The sequence below is a fragment of the Diceros bicornis genome, chromosome 29 (assembly GCF_020826845.1).
Source record: "Diceros bicornis minor isolate mBicDic1 chromosome 29, mDicBic1.mat.cur, whole genome shotgun sequence".
NCBI classification, from domain to species: Eukaryota; Metazoa; Chordata; class Mammalia; order Perissodactyla; family Rhinocerotidae; genus Diceros; species Diceros bicornis.
Window position 1 is genome coordinate 39,119,072 of NC_080768.1, and position 19,821 is coordinate 39,138,892.

The 19,821-nt window shown below is 36.4% G+C and overlaps 1 protein-coding gene across 3 annotated transcripts in view; it reads right to left on the reverse strand.

The window, feature by feature from the left end:
- Positions 1 to 19,821, reverse strand: part of KAT6A (lysine acetyltransferase 6A) — a 113,765-nt gene that overhangs the window by 47,472 nt on the left and 46,472 nt on the right. For all 3 annotated transcript variants that reach the window (XM_058525290.1, XM_058525291.1, XM_058525292.1), the window contains 3 exons: positions 5,643 to 5,751; positions 1,488 to 1,603; positions 678 to 759 (listed from right to left, as the gene is read on the reverse strand). In XM_058525290.1, coding sequence (XP_058381273.1) covers positions 678 to 759; positions 1,488 to 1,603; positions 5,643 to 5,751 — 307 coding nt within the window. The remainder of the gene's footprint in view (positions 1 to 677; positions 760 to 1,487; positions 1,604 to 5,642; positions 5,752 to 19,821) is intronic.

Below are 19,821 nucleotides of genomic sequence, written 5' to 3' on the forward strand. Positions count from 1 at the left end.
CACAAAATCAGAGTTGAAAATAGAATTTGTGATAAGACAAAGCACAGGAGACTAACTGGATTTTTTTTTTTTTAAGAAACTATAAGCATATGATAAGATGGAAGTCCAACCAACAGGCACTTATATCTCAACTAAATACCTTTTAAGGAACAGGAGTCAAAAGAATAGAACAATATTAAGCTGTACTCTTATGATTGGGGCACTTACTTGTTTGCAAATTACAAACAGTTTTTTTTTTTAAGTTTTAAATAAACCAGAGACTCTAATAGCTCTAGGCCCCTCAAGTGATGAGCAGTGATATAATCAACATGACCTAATACAATTTCATTTTTTTCCTGTAAAGAAAGAGATATTTCAAAGTATTATATAAGGCAAGTATTTTGTCCTCTAGCAACAGGACTGGCAAATATTTATAAATGAACCACTTCACCCTCCATGGATGCTTAAATATTGAAAACAGAGAAAAATAATAATAAATCCAAACTACATAAGAATGTTATGATGACTAAACAGAAAGACTGTCCCCATCTTTAAGGTGATAGCTCTCTTCCTACTTATTATACAATCCCAAAGAGAAAGATGCAAATTATTCCTTCATTGTAACAAAGTAGATAAGAAGTGCTTTCACTAACATGCACCTTTATATTGCCAGTTTGTTTTTAGAAAGTATTTCTCACCTTTTGGCATCCGGGTAAGTGGCGGATCACAACACTCCATGTGAAAACCTCGGTCACAGGAATCACAAAAGAGCATGTTATCCTGAAAAAGAGAAAGGACAATTCTGCTTAACCTTTTGAAATAGAAACATGTCAGGATCTTGACTTCATAAAACCTAGGAAGCTTCAACAATCTCACAAAGAAGATGAGTTACCATAACAGTAAAAGTTTCCTTAATTTGTATTAACTGAGTACAGTTGGCCCTCGGTATCCTCAGACTCGGATTCCGACTAAGGGACTTGAGCATTGAGGAGTTTAGTATCCGAAGGGGGTCCTGGAACCAATTCTCAGCAGATGTCGAGGGACAATTGTAAATGGACAGTCTGACTTAGCAGAAAGTTTTGCTTCACCCAATCTGTAATAAGCCAACTACAGTTTCATTACTTTCAAGTTTATCCAGTAACCAGATATAAGCTCACTGTAGTCTGTTTTAATAAAAAAGAGAAAAGGACAATTTGTAATTAATACACTAACTGACCATTCCTAAATGAATGCCTCCATACTATTTAAACAAATTTAAGGAGTATGTCTTTAAAGTAGCTTATTCTCTCTGCAAATATATAACTAGGTGCTTTAGAAACTACCTGGAAATAATACAAGTCTCAATGAGCAAGTATACTAAAGTAATGATGTGTAATTTAAAGAGGCTACTGTTCTAAATTCTGCTGGACCAAGTGATTGAAAAATAACCAACCACATTTAGAGGGAAAGGCCAGCAGTACCTTCTGCTTCTAAATGAAATATTCACAATGGAAAGCAAAGGTACTCACTGCATTTTTGCCTTGATCTTGACAAGAGCTGCACGTTTTACACTCAATGCACTGCCACCGTAAGGCCTTCACTCTAACCGTTAGTTCAGGGGAAAACTTTAAACAAGATGGATGACCTAAGAAGGGGAAAATTCAAGAACGAAACAAGAATCATTTTGTAATTGTATTAAAAGAATAATGTAGAAAAAGGCAATTATCTCAAATCAAAACATACATCAAAGAAAACAAGATACTACTGGAAGCTTGCCACATATGTCTCATCAGGTCTTGGCACTCCAATACACTTCTATTAATGCTAAACAGAATTCTGTACACACAAACACCCCAATTTTATCATAAAAAACTTGACAAACTCCAAACTTTTATTAGGCCTGCATTAAAGCATTATGTGTATACATTATGTGTGCTTGTATGTATATGGATACATAAGATGCCCAGGTCATTTCTGGAAGAATACACAAAAACTGTTTACAATTATAAAATCCTAGGACATGGAGCTATAAACATTTCAAAGGAAAAGGATTTCACATTTCACTTTATAGCTTTCTGTGCTCTCATTTTTTTTTAACATGTGTTACTTTTATAACTAAAAAATATATAATAAAAATTCCATCATTTAAAGTGAGTTATTTGCTCATGATTTAAGGCACTCAAGCTAAAACTAAAACCTAAGCAGTATTTCCATTGTGATCAGAATTAATAGTAACAGAAAAAATGTTTCCTCTTACAAGAGTTAGTATCAGTTTGATTCTCAAAAATTTAGAGTAGCCAATTTGCCCTCAACTCTGAAACGATTTGTCCCTTTTCTTTAAAAGTTGGTTATGTGTATTTTTCTTTGGTGAGGGAAAGGGCTGGTTAAATTATCCTCTCTCCTCTCTTTTCTATTCCTAAATAATTTTCTCTTTTATAAGACGGTAAGAAGTTTATCATCAAAACATCACTAACATCAAACGAAAATGGGAGAGGAGGTGTAAAAATCTTATTCATAATCACATGATCCTGGAATAGTCACTTTCATGTTCTAGTTTTCCTTTCTTTTTTTGTTTTTTTTTTTTGGTGAGGAAGATGGGCCCTGACCTAACATCTGTTGCCAATCTTCCTCGTTTTTTTGCCGAGGAAGATTGGCCCTGAGCTAGCATCAGTGTCCATCTTCCTCTATTTTGTATGTGTGATACTGCCACAGCATGGCTTGATGAGTAGTACATAGGTCCGCACCCAGGATCAGAACTGCAAACCCCAGGCCGCTGAAGCGGAGCATGCGAACTTAACCACTACACCACTGGGCTGGCCCCTAGTTTTCTTTTTTAAACTAGCTAAAAGCCCTTGCATGGTTTTAATTATAGGGTATATACATTTTTGTTTTGCTTTTCTTCATTATTTTATTGAAGTAAACTTTATATTTATATTCCTTAAACTGATTATATTCCACTAAGTTGATACACTAAACCTACCCGACCATCTCCCTATTGTTAAATACTTAGTCTATTGCCCATAATAGTTAGAATACCAAAATGAATTATTTCATATGCTTATAGATTCTTTCCTTCTTTTACATTAATTCCTTAGAATGTATTCCTGAAAGTGGGGATGGTGAGTGAAATGAAATAAACATTTTTATAGCTTGAGAGGTAGACATGCACTGCCAAAACACAATCCAAACCCTCTTATATGATATCCAGTTCCACTAGCAAAGTACAAATGTTTTACCACAATTTCATCAGCTCTAGATTTGGGCTCTTTTATCTTTCATGTTTTATTATTACAAAAGCTATAAAATGACACTTCACTGCTTCTTTGGCATGCATTCCTATGATTACTTGGATAAACTTTTTTTTTATATGCTCAACTATTAACTTTCACATAAACTACCTGTTCATAGGCTCTGTCCCTTGGACTTTATGCTTAGAAATGTAAATATGCTCCTTATACTTTATAGCTTTTGGCCCTTTGCCATATTTAATGCAATTATTTCCCCCAAATGATTCTCACTTTTTAAAATTTTGGGTATTTTAGTTCTTAATTTGGAAAATATCCAAATTCACATACTTGACTATGTCCATCCTTTTCTTCCTTGGTTACTGTGATAGCCAGGCTCCAAGCTGCCCTCCAATCATTCTTACCTCCTGCTAAGAATCCCAATTCACACCCTTGTGTAATTCCCTCCCACACTGAGTAGGGCTGATCTATATACCAATAGGATACCCCTGAAATGATAGAATGTGACTTCTAAGGCTATATTATAAAAGATATTGCAGATTCCACCTTGCTCTGTCTATCAGATATCTGCTTGGGGGAATCCAGCTGCCATGGTGTAGACACTCATGCAACCCTATAAAGAGGTCCACATGGCAAAGAAGAGAGGCTTCCTGTCAAGAGGCAGCATTAACTTGCCAGCCCGATAAGTGAGTCATCATGGAAGACTTTCGATGACTGAAGCACCAACTGAAATCTTGACTGCAACCTCACTGAAAGAACCCAAGCCAAAACTACCCAGGTAAGCCATTCCCAAATTCCAGATCCACAGAAACAACATGAAATAAAAAGTGTCTGTTGTTGCTTTTAGCTGCTAAGTTTTGGAGTAATTTATTTCTACAGCAATAGATAATTAATAGTTATTTATTCTACTAGTTCTTTAAAGGTTCCCTCTAGAATAACAGTTTTCAAATTGCGCTCTTCCCTATCTCACAGAAATTCAGAGACCACCTCAGATATACTGCCTCTTAGAAGGCAGGGCTATAACACAACCCTCCCCTCACCCCCATTTCATTCCCATCTCACCTAGAGCAGATTCATTTTTATCTGTTTTATATATTTGGGTTCCCATGAGATTTCTTAAAAGTTCCACTACTAGAATAGTTTGGTAATCACTGCATTGTATGACGTCACTATATTTTTGTCTAATCTTTTATGATTTTATGGTTTATATGTAACTGTGAAATCCATCCAGAGTTCATTTTGATTTGTGATATTATGCTAGATATGGTCACCTACCACTCAAGATCTCTTCCCACCTTCTTTTAATGCCTTCTATATATAAAAACTGAAAAACTAAAAACTATACTTCCTAGACTCCTTTGCAGTTAGGCTCTAGATGTGAATTAAGTTCTACCCATTGGATGTGTTTGAGTGATTTTTAAAAGACAGAAATGAAGCAACGACCATCTTCCTCCTGTACTGACTGTTTTCTAATGATTAGCAAAGTAATGAAAATGCCGGTGTCTGCTCTTCACCTTCAGTTCTCCAGAGGCAGTTGTAATGGTAGCCAAATTCAGCGTTCCAGTATTCAGCTAGAGAACTCAATAGTTCCACAGTGGCCTGCCACTTCCACCTCTTCCAGACAGAGGCAGATACAGTGACTCCCCTGGTGGGTCAGTTCTGCAGTGTCCTAGGAATCAGTCCTTAAAGCCCAGCCTAGAGCTTGCCTCTTCAGTCCTTCTAACAATTTCACAAGTACCTGATTCTAAATTCCTTTCCTCTTGAAGTAACTCTTGTGTTTTCTGGTTTCTGGACTAAATCTTGATTGTTACTGATATAAAACACTGAAAATTAAGGCTATGATCAAAGATAATGCTGGTTTACTAAGGCCTTCCTGCAAAGCCTTGTAAGTTCTTAAAATGCAGGCCAAGAATATCTCTGGAATTGACAAATTAAGAGACTCTTTGCAAAATCTTCTTTAGAGCCCAGAATTTCACACAGTTCACTAAACTGCAGTGTCAACACTCTATTTCCTAAAGTGACATATGTAAGTTTCTATCAAGAAAAACAAATCTGTTATCATCCTGGTTCTATTCATGAAGACTGAGGCATAAATCAAGAAAGATAAAGTAGTGATTATTAAAGAAACCAGCAATAACTTCAAACTGATTGCTGTGATCTGAACAGATGTTTGATAGTGAAATACAAGGATCAACAGGGAAAAATAAGTCTATGGAAAGCTTTTCATAAAAAAACTAAGGGCTGTGATTTAAATTAACCGAATAAAACATTTCAACTATACATTTAAATCCCTCCCTTATCTAAAAGCTCATCTCAGTTACCTAAAATCAGAATCAAATTAAAGTATTACTTTCAAAAGGATGACAGATACAAACTCAGTTAAACATACTTCCCTTGTGCCTGACAGCACGTCTTAGGAGGAATACAGGGATCACATACCACTGTTGCCACAGTCGGCACAAGAGATGAGTTCCTCAGGCTTCTTTTCTCGGTTTTGTTCTTTTGTACCAAGACAGAAACTACAGATGGGGATCGGTTCAGCAACCGGCTGTAAGGAAAAACACAATCAGTCAGGTACTAGTAGTTTTTTTTTAGTATTAAGATAAAGACACTAAAACCAGTTTTAAATTCCTACAACAGTTACATGTAACTTTAGGACAAGCCTATCATTCTCCTAAATATCCAACTAAGCAGGTGAGTTTTTACAAAGCCTGCTTTGGCTGGACCTTTACAACTGGTCCTTGGAGTAACAACTTTGGTCCAAAAAATCAGATCCTAATCATGCTGGTCTCTTAGAAACTAAATGACACAGTATGGCTTAAACACAGCAAATCCTTCACCGAAGGTTGAACAATTAAATTAAGTGCAAGAAATCACAGTATCAGCCCTTAAAGCCATGTGATGTAGGAGAAGAGCGATAAGATGTATACAAATAAGCATAATATAAGGCCAAAGACATTAAGTGCTATAAAAGAGAAACAGTAAGTGCTCTGTATAAGCGGGAAAGATAAATTCCAATTGTGGTTTGGAGGAGAAGGGTTGAAAAAGGAAGGCAACATGTATTAAGTGCCAGTATTATGTTATGGGATCTTAAGAAGTTTGTCCAAGGACAATAGATAATAATTGATAAAACCAGGTTTAAACCTAGGTTTCTTTGTTCCTCTACAGCACTAGCCCTACCCCTAGCCCCCCGCAAGGATGAAGAGAAAGACAATACCAGTAGTATAAAGAAGATGAACTTAAAACTTAGGTGTGCAGTCTGCTAAGACCAGTGCTTAAAGGATATGGTTTCTGTGATAAGCGGTGGGGTGAGGAGCAGGGGAGGGGGAGAAGCTAGATCAGTTTGTGAAGGCTGCCATTGAATGTCTTGTAAAGAAGTTGGACTTTATCCTGCAGAAAAAGAACAACAATAGGTTACTGAACCAAGAGATGATCACTTGTACTTGAGAAAATAACTCCAGCGGCAATATCAAAGACAAATAGGGGAAAACCTAAAGATAGGTAGAACATTTAAATAATGATTGCAATACGCTGGTGAAGACAGGATAAGAACCTGAACCAAAGCTAGGGAAGTGGAATAGAAAGAAGAGCTATAGACTTAGAAACCAACTAGTTGTGGAAGTGATAGAAAAGGAAATGAGTTAAACATGACTAACTTAACTGAAAAGATGGTGACATCATCAACTGTGAAAGGTAAGTCATTTTAAAGAAGAAAATAAGGAGGAAAGCAAAGAGATGATGAGTTTGATTTTGATGTGCTTAGTGGGAGGCACTCTCAGTCCACTCTCAACTATTTACACTAAGCATTGTGCAGTATAGCAATATAAAGCCCTCAAGATGCTTTTAGTCTACTGGGGAGAACAGATAAAATGTTGTAGGTACCAGGATAGAAGTATTACAAAGGGAAGCCAAGGAGGAAGTGATCGAGTAGGGGCAAGGGGTGACAGGTAAAGGCTTCACAGGCATAAGTTCTTCTGGAGGTATTTGACAGGCAGGCCCACCTGATGGCAGTGGAAGAAAATACAGAAATGGGTTTCAGGGGCAGGGGGATGAGCTTAGTCTAGGACTTAGTGAACTTAAAATGCCCATAGAACATCCATGTAACAATGCCCATGGACATTATGATACAGAGATCTAGACTCAAGAGAAAGGTCTGTAAATAAAAATATAGGAGTCAGACATACAAAATGGCATTAAGGTCATTAGAGTTGATGAGTTCTCCCATGGAGAACAGGTGGAAAGAAAAGAGCTAAGGTCAGAACACCAACGTGACCACTGGCAGAGGAAAAGGCCTGAAAAGGAAACAGACTAGTGAGACAGTTGCATGATACATCAATATAGAAATTTCCAACACAAGCAAACTAATAGTACTGCTCAGCCAATAGATTAAATGAGAGATGAATGGCTGGAAGTTGTCTTAATAACTGTGGCTGTGGTAAAGACTACCACATCCTTTCTTTAAAAAGGAATATGGAAAACACTCAGGGAGTACAGTCAGGAAAGACTTCACCCAGGAGTAGAAACCTGAATTTAACTCAAAAGGAGGCCTAGAAAAAAGGCAGAAGCAAGTCATGAGGTTTCAGCTTTATGCTGCAGCCTCTAAGAACCGCTAGAAGATGTTAAGAAGAGGAATGATATGACCAAGATTTAAATTTTAGAAAAGTCACTCTTTAAGCAGTTGAAAATGGATTGGAAGGGATATGATTATAATCCAGGCCATGAGTAATAAGGGCCTCAATTAAGGAACTGACAAAAGAAATGGAGAAGAGAGATAAGAGATATTTAAAAGATAGAACTGGCAGGATCTGATGATTAATTGATTTGGGGTGGGGAATACAGTAAGAAAGATGAAGACTAGAAAGACACCGTTAAAGAAGTGAAAAGGCAAGCCACAAAATGGAAGATATTAACAACATATTTAACTAACAAATGGCTCATATCCAGAATATATAAAGAAATCTTACATGTCAGTAAGAAAAAGACAACTCAACAGAACAGTAGGCAAAAGATTTCAACAGGTACTTCACAACAGAAAATACATGAATAATACACAAATGGCCAATAAACATAAGAAAAGATGCTCAACCTCATTAGCCATCAAGGAAGCAGATCTTCGAGAATGGCTAAAATTATGAAGACTGGCAATAGTAAGTGTCGATAAGCAAGTGGAACAACAGAAACTCTGCTGACAGAAATATAAATTGACAAAACCACTCTGAAAACTATCTGACATTATCTACTAAAATTAAACATAGGCATACCATAAGATCCAGCACTTCCACTCTAAGCTATATACCCAAATGAAGTACATACACACAAATACAATAAAACATACACAAAAATGATCAGAGCGGCATTATTCATAATAAACAGTAATGAAAAAAAATTACAGTCAACAAAATGGATGAATATCACAAACAACATTGAATGAACGAACAAACACAAAAGAATACATACTGTATCATTTTACTTATATAAAGTTCAAAAACAGTTCTATATTGTCATAAGTCAGGATAGCTGTTACCTTTAGGGAGAAAGGAAAAGGTGGTGAATTGGAAAGGGACTTCTCAGGTGCTGGTAATGTTCTTTTCCTTGACCTGAATGGTGGTTTCATGGATGTTAATTATGTAATAATTAAGGTATACACTTACAATCTGTGCACTTTTCTCTATGTATATTTTAATTAGAAAGTTAAATTTAAATTAATGAACATCTGTGGAGTAGGACAGTGGTACCTTTGGAATATTCTGAAAGAAATACCAATGGTGATTTGGACATTGGAGTTTGGAACTTAGAAGAGAGAACAGGCTAGAGACAGATTTAAAAGACATGAACACACAGGTGATAAATGACAGCACCCAACGAGAAGGTGGAGTGGAGTAGGTAGAAAGGGGAGAGAGTAACGAAGGGGAGGGGAGAAGTCAGATGAAGTCTGAGATACAGGAATACCAACATTTAGAAGCATCAGAGGAAAAAAAGCAGACCAGAAAGGACCAGTCTCAGAGACAACAGAACCAGGAGAAGTAATGACACAAGAATTTCAAGAAGCAGAGAGCAATCAACAATCAATGTTGCGAAGATAAAGTATCTACTGGATTCTACAATTGAGAAATAGTTGGAGAGGGCCCTTTTCAGTGACAGGATAAGAACTCAAGTCACAGGAACCAACAAACTGCTATGAAGGGACAGAGCAGCCAGGAGACAGCTAAAAAGAAATGCCAAAGGGTTTGATGTGTTCTAGGTGTTTAAGATGAGAAAGACTAAATCCATTTAAATGTGGAAGAGAAGATACGCATAGTCAAAGAGATTCAAGAAATAAGAAATAACAAGAACATATTACATAGTAAAGTTTAGAGCTGTATTATTCAATATGGTAGGCACCACAAAATGTGGCTATTTAAATTTAAAATAAAATAAAATAAACTTAATTCCACACTAGCTACATTTCAAGTGCTCTATAGTCACATGTGGCTAGTGGTTACGGTATTGGATGGCACAAATATACAATTCCATCACTACAAAAAGTTTCACTGGATAACACTGACTTAGAAAAGAGGACGGATTTTAAAGCATGGGTAAAGGGACTGGTCTTAGTAGTAGAGGATGGTGTACCTGCATATTGTTTGTAGGTGGGATGGTGGGAATGGGGAAAAGTTGAGGGTGCTCATTTCTGATAGCCTCATTATTTCTGGAAAATAGGAAATAAAATCTCCTGCTAAAAGTAGGGCAGGAATTGGCTAGACACAATACGAAAAAGTAATAGCTGACTGAGAAAACTGAGAGGTGAGATTGGCTGGGTCCAAGAACTGAGACAATGAAAACACCTCCCTATCAAAAAGGAAAAGGGACACACATTTCTCACGCAAGACAGAATCAGAAAAGTACGTATTAATGTAGACAATAAATTCAAAATACAGGACAAAAAAAGTTGATGAAGTCCCTGCAAAACGGCCTCTATCTTTTTACTAAAATAGAAGGCAGTGTCACTTGCTCAAAGAGAAGTAGATAGGTATGGGTTTGGACATTTACAAAGAGCAGAAAAAGTCTGGAAGTCTCTGTGTGGAAGGTGATAGAGAATCAAGTAGTGATGTAAAATAAAACTGTCAATCACCCCTAACCATGAAGCTAAGTTCAGAAAGAATCAATTTGTAGTTTTTCCAATAAAAATGGTTATACAACTTTTCTTAACAACTCTGAAACCTTGGGCTGACAAAATCAGAAAGTTGTAGACTGACAAGGTAAACCAAAAGGTGAGGTCCACTAAAAGGCAAATGCAAGTATTTCTAAAATAGTGGACAGCAAAGTTGAGGCTGGACATCATAAGCAGAGGTGGGCTGACAAACTGAAAGTATAAGGAGTTAAGGTACCATAGGAATCCTGAAGAAATGGAAATAAAGGTCCAGTACAAGTAATGGAAAAGTAGAAGGACTGAAGATTGTAGCCAGAAGAAGTTTAGAGTTTGTGATTTCCTAAGTGTATTAAGTTCTAGCTAATAAAGGAAACCCAAACAGCAAATGTGCATGAATTCTTTAATACTTAGTAAGCACTATTCTAGACACGTGAGGGTACAGTGGTGAAAAAGGCAGACAAAGCCCCCACTTTCATAGAGTTTACATTCTAATTTAGTGCAGAAGAAAATAAAATTGATGACAATAAAGTTAGGAAGTCAAGAAGCTAGGAAAGCATGATTTTAGAAGAATCACATAAATGTGTTCAATTTAGCAAAAATTGACTGTGCTCAAGATAGGAAAGTTTCGCAAAAATTTTTCTAAAGTTTTAGAGAAGAGAATATTGGTAAATAATAGCTCCCCTCCAAAAAGAAGCTGAGCTCATGGTATTAGCAGATGGAAAGAACTTCATGTTAGAAGAATTTAGGGGGAGAGAAGTCAAGATGGTGGCACAGGCAGACTCTGAACTCACCTCCTCCCACAGACACAGCGAATTTACAACTACTCATGGAAAAATTACCCCTGAAAGAGAACTGAAAACTGGATAAGAGGAACTCCTGCAACAAACGACAATCCTAACTGAGGTGGAACAGGCAGAAATTCCTTTCTGGAGAGGAAAAATGCCACCTTCACGCCCTGACGCTTCATGGCCACCTGGGAACAGCCCAAAGGTTACTGCATACGGACCCCATGGTAATCACAAACCAGAAATCTATAATAAATACACAAGAAACTAAGAGAAAGGAACCCAAACATAATACTAAAGAAAGCCATCAAACCACAAGGGAAGAGAGGAAGAGAAGAAGAAAGGAACAGAGAAGAACTACTAAAACACCAAGAAAAAAAAGTTAAAAAAATGGCAGTAAGTACGTACTTATCAATAGCTACTTTAAACATCAATGGACTAAATGCTCCAATTAAAAGTCATAGGGTGGCTGACTGGATAAAAAAACAAGACTCATATATATGCTGCATACAAGAGACACACTTCAGACCTAAAGACACTCACAAACTGAAAGTGAAGGGATGGAAAAAGATACTCCATGCAAATGGCAATGAAAAGAAAGCTGGGGGACTGGCCCCCTGGCGTAGCGGTTAAGTACGAGCGCTCCACTGCTGGCGGCCCAGGTTCGGATCCCAGGCATGCAGTGATGCACCGCTTGTCAGGGTGCGCTGTGGTGGCGTCCCATATAAAATGGAGGAAGATGGGCACGGATGTTAGCCCAGGGCCAGTCTTCCTCAGCAAAAAGAGGAAGATTGGCATGGATGTTAGCTCAGGGCTGATCTTCCTCACAAAAAAGAAAAGAAAAGAAAGCTGGGGTAGCAATACTCATATCAGACAAAACAGACTTTAAAACAAACACTATAAAAAGAGACAAAGAAGGGCATTATATAATAATCCAACAAGGGGCTATAACACTTGTAAATATCTATGCACCCAACGTAGGAGCACCTAAATATATAAAAAGAGAAATAGTAACACAATAATAGTAGGGGACTTGAACACTCTACTTACACCAACAGACATATCATCCAAACAGAAGATCAATAAGGAAACAGTGGTTTTAAGTGACACACTAGAACAGAAGGACCTAGTAGATATACACAGAACATTCCACCCAAAAACCAAAGAATACGCATTCTTTTCAAATGCACATGGAACATTCTCCAGGACTGATCACACATTAGGGCACAAAACAAGTCTCCATAAATTTAAGAAGACTGAAATAATACCAAGCATCATTTCTGAGCACAACGATATAAAACTAGAAATCAACTATAGGAAGAAAATCATAAAAGCCACAAATATGTGGAGATTAAACAAAATGCTACTGAACAACGACTGGGTCAATGAAGAAATCAAAGGAGAAATCAAAAAATACCTGGAGACAAATGAAAATGAAAATACGACATGCTAGAATTTATGGGATATAGCAAACGCGGTTCTAAGAGGAAAGTTTATAGCAATACGGGCCTATCTCAACAAACAAGAAAAATCTCAAATAAACAATCTAACAATGCACCTAAAGGAACTGGAAAAAGAACAACAAACAAAGCCCAAAATCAGCAGAAGAAGGGAAATAATAAAAATCAAAGTAGAAATAAATGAAATAGACACTAAAAAAGCAATAGAAAAAATTAAGAAAACCAAGAGCTGGTTCTTTGAAAAGATAAACAAAATTGACAAACTTTTAGCTAGACTCACCAAGAAAAAAAGAGAGAAGGCTCAAATAAGTAAAACCAGAAATGAAAAAGGAGAAATTATAACGGACACCTTAGAAATACAAAAGATTATAAGAGAATACTATGAAACGCTATATGCCAAGAAATTGGAGAATCTGGAAGAAATGGATAAATTCTTAGAATCATACAACCTTCCAAAACTTGGTCAAGAAGAAATAGAGAATCTGAATAGACCAATCACCAGTAAGGAGATCCAAACAGTAATCAAAAACCTCCCTAAAAATAAAAGTACAGGACCAGGCAGCTTCCCTGGTGAATTCTACCACATTCAAAGAAGACTTAATACCTATCCTTCTCAAACTCTTCCAAAAAATTGAGGAGGGGGGGAAGCTCCCTAACTCATTCTACGAAGCCAACATTACCCTGATACCAAAAGCAGACAAGGACAACACAAAAAAAAGAAAATTACAGGCCAATATCACTGATTAACATTAATGCAAAAATCCTCAACAAAAAATACTAGCAAATCGCATACAACAACACATTAAAAAGATTATACACCATGATCAGGTGGGATTTATTCCAGGGATGGTTCAACATTTGCAAATCAATCAACGTGATACACCACATTAATAAAATGAAGAATAAAAATCACATGATCATCTCAATAGATGCAGAGAAAGCATTTGACAAGATACTGCATCTAGTTATGATAAAAACTCTGAATAAAATGGGTATAGAAGGGAAGTCCCTCAACATAATAAAGACCATATATGAGAAACCCACAGCTAATATCATCCTCAATGGTGAAAAACTGAAAGCTATCCCTCTAAGAACAGGAACCAGACAAGGATGCCCACTGTCACCACTCCTATTTAACATAGTACTGGAAGTCCTAGCCAGAGCAATCAGGCAAGAAAAAGAAATAAAAGGGATCCAAATTGGAAAGGAAGAAGTGAAACTGTCACTATTTGCAGATGACATGATTTTATATACAGAAAACCCTAAAGAATCCACCAAAAAACTTTTAGAAGTAATAAACGAATACAGTAAAGTTGCAGGATACAAAATCAACATACAAAAATCAGTTGCATTTCGGAGAAATTAAGAATACAATCCCATTTACAATGGCAACAAAAAGAATAAAATACCTAGGAATAAACTTAACCAAAGAGGTGAAAGATCTGTACACTGAAAACTATAAAACATTGCTGAAAGAAACTGAGGACACAAAGAAATGGAAAGATAGTCCATGGCTCTTGGATTGTAAGAATTAACATAGGTAAGCTGTCCATACTTCCTAAAGCAATCTATAGATTCAATGCAATCCCTATCAAAGTTCCAACAACATTTTTCACAGAAATAGAATAAAGAATCCTAAAATTTATATGGAACAACAAAAGACCCCGAATAGCTAAAGGAATCTTGAGAAAAAGGAACAGAGCTGGAGGTATCATACTCCGATTTCAAAATATACTACAAAGCTATAGTAATCAAAACAGCGTGGTACTGGCACAAAAACAGACACACAGATGAATGGAATACAACCGAAAGCCCAGAAATCAACCCACAGATCTATGGACAGCTAATCTTCGACAAAGGAGCCAAGAATATACAATGGAGAAAGCAAAGTCTCTTCAACAAATGGTGTTGGGAAAACTGGACAGCCACATGCAAAAAAACAAAAGTAGACCATTACCTTACACCATACACAAAAATTAACTCAAAATGGATTAAAGACTTGAATGTAAGACCTGAAACCATGAAACTTCTAGAAGAAAACATAGGCAGTACGCTCTTCGACATTGGTCTCGGCAATATATTTTCAAGCCCCATGTCTGACCGGGCAAGAGAAACCACAGAAAAAATAAACAAATGGGACTACATCAAACTAAAAAGCTTCTGCACAGCAAAGGAAACCATCAACAAAACGAAAAGACAACCTAACAACTGGGAGAAGATATTTGCAAACCATATATCTGATAAGCAGTTAATCTCCAAAATATATAAAGTCACACATCTCAACAACAAAAAAACTAACAACCCAATTAAAAAATGGGCAAAAGACCTGAACAGATATTTCACCAAAGAAGATATACAGATGGCCAACAGGTACATGAAAAGATGTTCAACATCATTAACTATTAAGGAAATGCAAACCAAAACTACAATGAGATATCACCTCACTCCCATCAGAATGGCTATAATTAACAGGACACTATAATTAATAAGACAGGAAACAAGTATTGGAGAGGATGTGGAGAGAAGGGAACTCTCTTACACTGCTGATGGGAGTGCAAACTGGTGCAGCCACTATGGAAAACAATATGGAGATTCCTCAAAAAATTAAGGATAGAACTACTATATGATCCAGCTATTCCACTGCTGGGTATTTATCCAAAGAACTTGAAAACACCAATGCGTAAAGATACATGCACCCCTGTGTTCACTGCAGCGTTATTCACAATAGCCAAGACTTGGAAGCAACCTAAGTGCCCATCAAAGGAAGAATGGATAAAGAAGATGTGGTATATATACACAATGGAATACTACTCAGCCACAAGAAACGATGAAATCCAGCCATTTGTGACAACATGGATAGACACTGAGGGTGTTATGCAAAGTGAAATAAGTCAGAGGGAGAAGGTCAAATACCGTATGATCTCACTCATTAAGTAGTAGATAATAACAACAACAAACAAACACATAGAGACAGAGACTGGATTGGTGGTTACCAGAGAGGATGGGGGGAGGGAGGAGGGTGAAAGGGATAATTAGGCACATGTGTGTGGTGATGGATTGTAATTAGTATTTGGGTGGTGAACATGATGTAATCCATGCAGAAATAGAAGTATAAGGATGTACACCTGACATTTATACAATGTTATAAACCAATGTTACCGCAATAAACAAAAAATTTTAAAAAAAGAAGAATTTATTCAATAAAGGAACAAGAATCACCTAAGAGACAGTAAAGATCAAGGAATGTGTCAACTCTTCTTGGGTCTCTCCCCATCCCATCTTCTTTTTAAAATAGGGGTAAGAGTATGGAAAAGTAGCTCCACTAGGAGGATATGGCAACAATTCAACGTAATGGCCTACTAGTGGTAGACTAATGGTACCTCTTTCACATATATAGTACATTACATTACTTCAGCAGTCTGGTTAAAAAAAGAACAAAGTTGGGTTCAGATAAAGAATCCTGCACAACCTGCAATCATGGAGGAGATGGAGAAGCCTACATTATAATAAGAAGCTATAGGGCAGAGCAGGAACAGTATCATAATTCATATTGTTACCATAATCAATATATTAGGTATAGCAAAGTACTTGGTTAATCTACTACTTCTGAAGGATAGACTAGACCACACTTAAGGGAGCAAACACACAGGGAAGAAGAAAAGACAAAGTCTAAAAAACAAATTATTATTATTCTGCAGCATAGAAAATATAGTCTTAAAAAATTAAAACTATTCAGTAATCTGTGTCTTCAAACATGTGTCTTTATCACCTACAACTAGACAATAAAGTTCCTAATGGTAGAAAATGTTATTTAAAATCATACCTAAGAAATCTCTTAGTAAAATTGTCCCTATATGTTCCTGTATGTTCCTTGTAATAGTACTGCTATTAATATTTTTATATATAATCAACGCTTCCTATTACTAGATTTTGTCTATCCCAAAACAAAATGACTGAGGTCATTCAAATGTATTCATTGCAGTCAGGGAGCGAGGGTAGTGATTTAGACAAACTGGCTGCCTGGTTACTTGGAGCCGTGTAGGCAGTCAGTTTAACTCAATTATTCTGGTACTTATCAAATGACCATAGTCTTAGACTTTGCCCACTTACTACACAAAACAACTCGCTGATTATTCCCAGTAATGACAACTTTATTTAAGTTTAAACAGTACTGATATTTACAGCGTGAAAATAAGACAGGCTGAAAACCAATTCGTTAAGTCAAACAAAGACATTGGTCCAAACGGACTCAAATTATATAGAAACAGACAGTTTGGAATAATACATAGCAGTGCAGCCCTAATTTCCTTAACCTAAACACTTCACATTGAAGATGTTTATTCACCGACATCATAAGACTAAGCACAAAAATGATAAGTTTTTAGGCTACCAAAACAAAATTCAATCCATAGAGGAATACTATTACAGACAATATTCATGATATTTTAACTAACTGATAATTTCAGGTATTTTTTTAAGTGCAATTTGGGAAAGAGTAATAGTACTTTGAAAATCAGTCATTTTAGCTGATGAGCTATAAGCAAAAAAGTGGTTTAAATAAATATCTAGGTTACAACATAATCTATGAGGTTTTCAATGTTGATCAAATAGCACTGCTAATCAGTAATTGTGTAATTTGTTTCAGAATATGCCTATATTGTTAAAAGCATAAAAAACTATAACTCCAGATCATTCTCATTCCCAATATTAAAATATTAATAAAGGGGCCGGCCCGGTGGCGCAAGCGGTTAAGTGCGCGCGCTCCGCTGCGGCGGCCCGGGGTTCGCTGGTTCGGATCCCGGGTGCGCACCGACGCACTGCTTGGTAAGCCATGCTGTGGCGGCGTCCCATATAAAGTGGAGGAAGATGGGCACAGATGTTAGCCCAGGGCCGTCTTCCTCAGCAAAAAAAAAAGAGGAGAATTGGCGGATGTTAGCTCAGGGCTGATCTCCTCACAAAAAAAAAAAAAAAAAAAAATTAATAAATATTAATCTCATTCCAAAATTATTAATATTAATAATTCCAAGTAAAACTCCACAAGATGATTTCAATTATCCTGTATCACAAAGATAAAAAAAAGAACAACTGATAATCTGTGAATACAATTTTATAAAACCCATGTAGGGATAGGCAAATATGCCATATAATCACTGTTCCCAGACCTGTCCAAGCTTAGTCCTTGTATCTTATTGTTCTTATATCTATATAAAGTAAACCTGTTCCTACAGCTAATAAAACAAGAAAAGTCTGTAGCAAATGACTTTATACACCATTAAACACAGCAGGCAGAGTGAACCTGTTACAAGGAGGCATGTCACTCAGCTGCTCCAAACTCTTCATCCAGTCCAATGGCTTCCATCTCAGATCAAATGCCAAATGAACTCCAATGCCCTATGTGATCTACACCCCCCTCACATACACACACAACTACCTCTGACTTCATCTTCTACTGCTCTCTCCCTCTTACATTCTACTCCAGCTTCCTTGCATGCTTTTTCATATAGGTCAGATGTTCCACTCACAGGCCCTTTGCATGTGCTTTCCTTCTATTGGAATGCTCTTCCTTAGATCCTTCAGCTCTCTGCTCAAAAGTCAACTTCTCAGTAAGGCTTTCTTTGATCACACCATCTAACATTTCAAAACAACTCACCAACCACAATAATTCATATCCCCCTTCTTTGCTTTATTTTCTCCCCTTAACCCTTTTCACTAATCAACATATTGTGTTTGTGTATCTTACTATTTGTCCTCCACTAAATGTAAACTCTATGAAGGTTTTGACTTCTGTCTGTTTGTTCAGGACTGTATTCCTAGTACTGAGAACAGTGCCTAACATATAGTATGTATTCAATAAATGTTGTTCAATACATTAATTAAATTACCTTGTAGAACTAGAAATAATAAGAAAAATGGTATCTTAGAAAGTACAATGAGCTGGTATGAACCTCATAAAGCTATTTGCATCTCAATAATAATTTTAATAATATATAAATGCTCTACTGCTTACAAAGTAATCTCACAAAGTAATTTCATAGCCTCAATAACTAAGTAAGATTTTTGCCACAGCAACCCACTTCCATTCAGTTTCTCAAAAAAGAGGGAAGATGTGTGGCAGGAGCAATTACACTATACCTCGTATACCTCATCTGTTGCCCCAGGTTGCCTTAAGCACCATGCTGAGATCTCCATAATAATCACCAGATGGCAGCATTGAGGTAAATACACAGTAGATGCTCTGATAACAAGCAGACACAGCTGAGCAGCATTCTGACTTGAGCTTTTAGAAATAACTTGTAAAAACAAGAACAGTGAAAATTTTGCCCAATGATCTCTACTACATGAAGTTTATACCATGAAAGAAAAGAATTTTTAGACACAACCACTTAGAATATCTTAAACATAATGACATTTTCTAGATATCCAGATAAATCTTCTGAAATATTCTCATCTTAAAGTCCAATTTTCATTGTTCCCCCAAGATCTGTCTTTAATTTTTTTAAGCCATTATACACTTGTCATTGTCTACATTTTCTAATATCTTCTGAGGAACTCAACTCTATGTTGTCTCTGTTCTTAAATACTGACAGAAAAAGGATAGTAAAGAGACTGTTTTGTTGTATGTAATTATTTCTAGTTCTTTTAAGACTGAATTGAATGATAAATTCTAGAATTTGTGACCACCCAGAATTTTCAAGGAAAAAACCTGCACTTGGAAATTTAGTCATGACTTCAGAAACCTCTAAGAGAGAATTTCACAAGCTATCAGGCAATAAAGATCTGTAACTTCTTAAAAGCTACAAACGTTCTCAAGTTTTATGGTCACTGGAAATTAAGACAAATTAGCATAGTCAATATTAAGAGTATGAAAGAAGTATATAATTCATATAAGACTCCCTTATAATACTCAAATATGCACTGAGCAATAAATAATGGTTACATCATTCTTCCTTAAACACAAAATATCTATAAAGCATTATAAAAAATTCTTAAAAAACTTATGTTCACCTATAATTACTATAGCTCATTTTAAAAAAAATCAAGTGGTATACCACAAAAGGACAAATATTGTATGATTCCACTTACATGAAGTACCTAGAGTAGTTACATTCATACAGAGAGAAAGTAGAATAGAAGTTACCAGAAGCTCAGGGGTAGAGGAGAATGAGGAGTTATTGCTTAATGAATACAGACTTTCAGATGATGAACAACTTCCAGAAATGCATAGTGGTGATGGTTTCAAAACA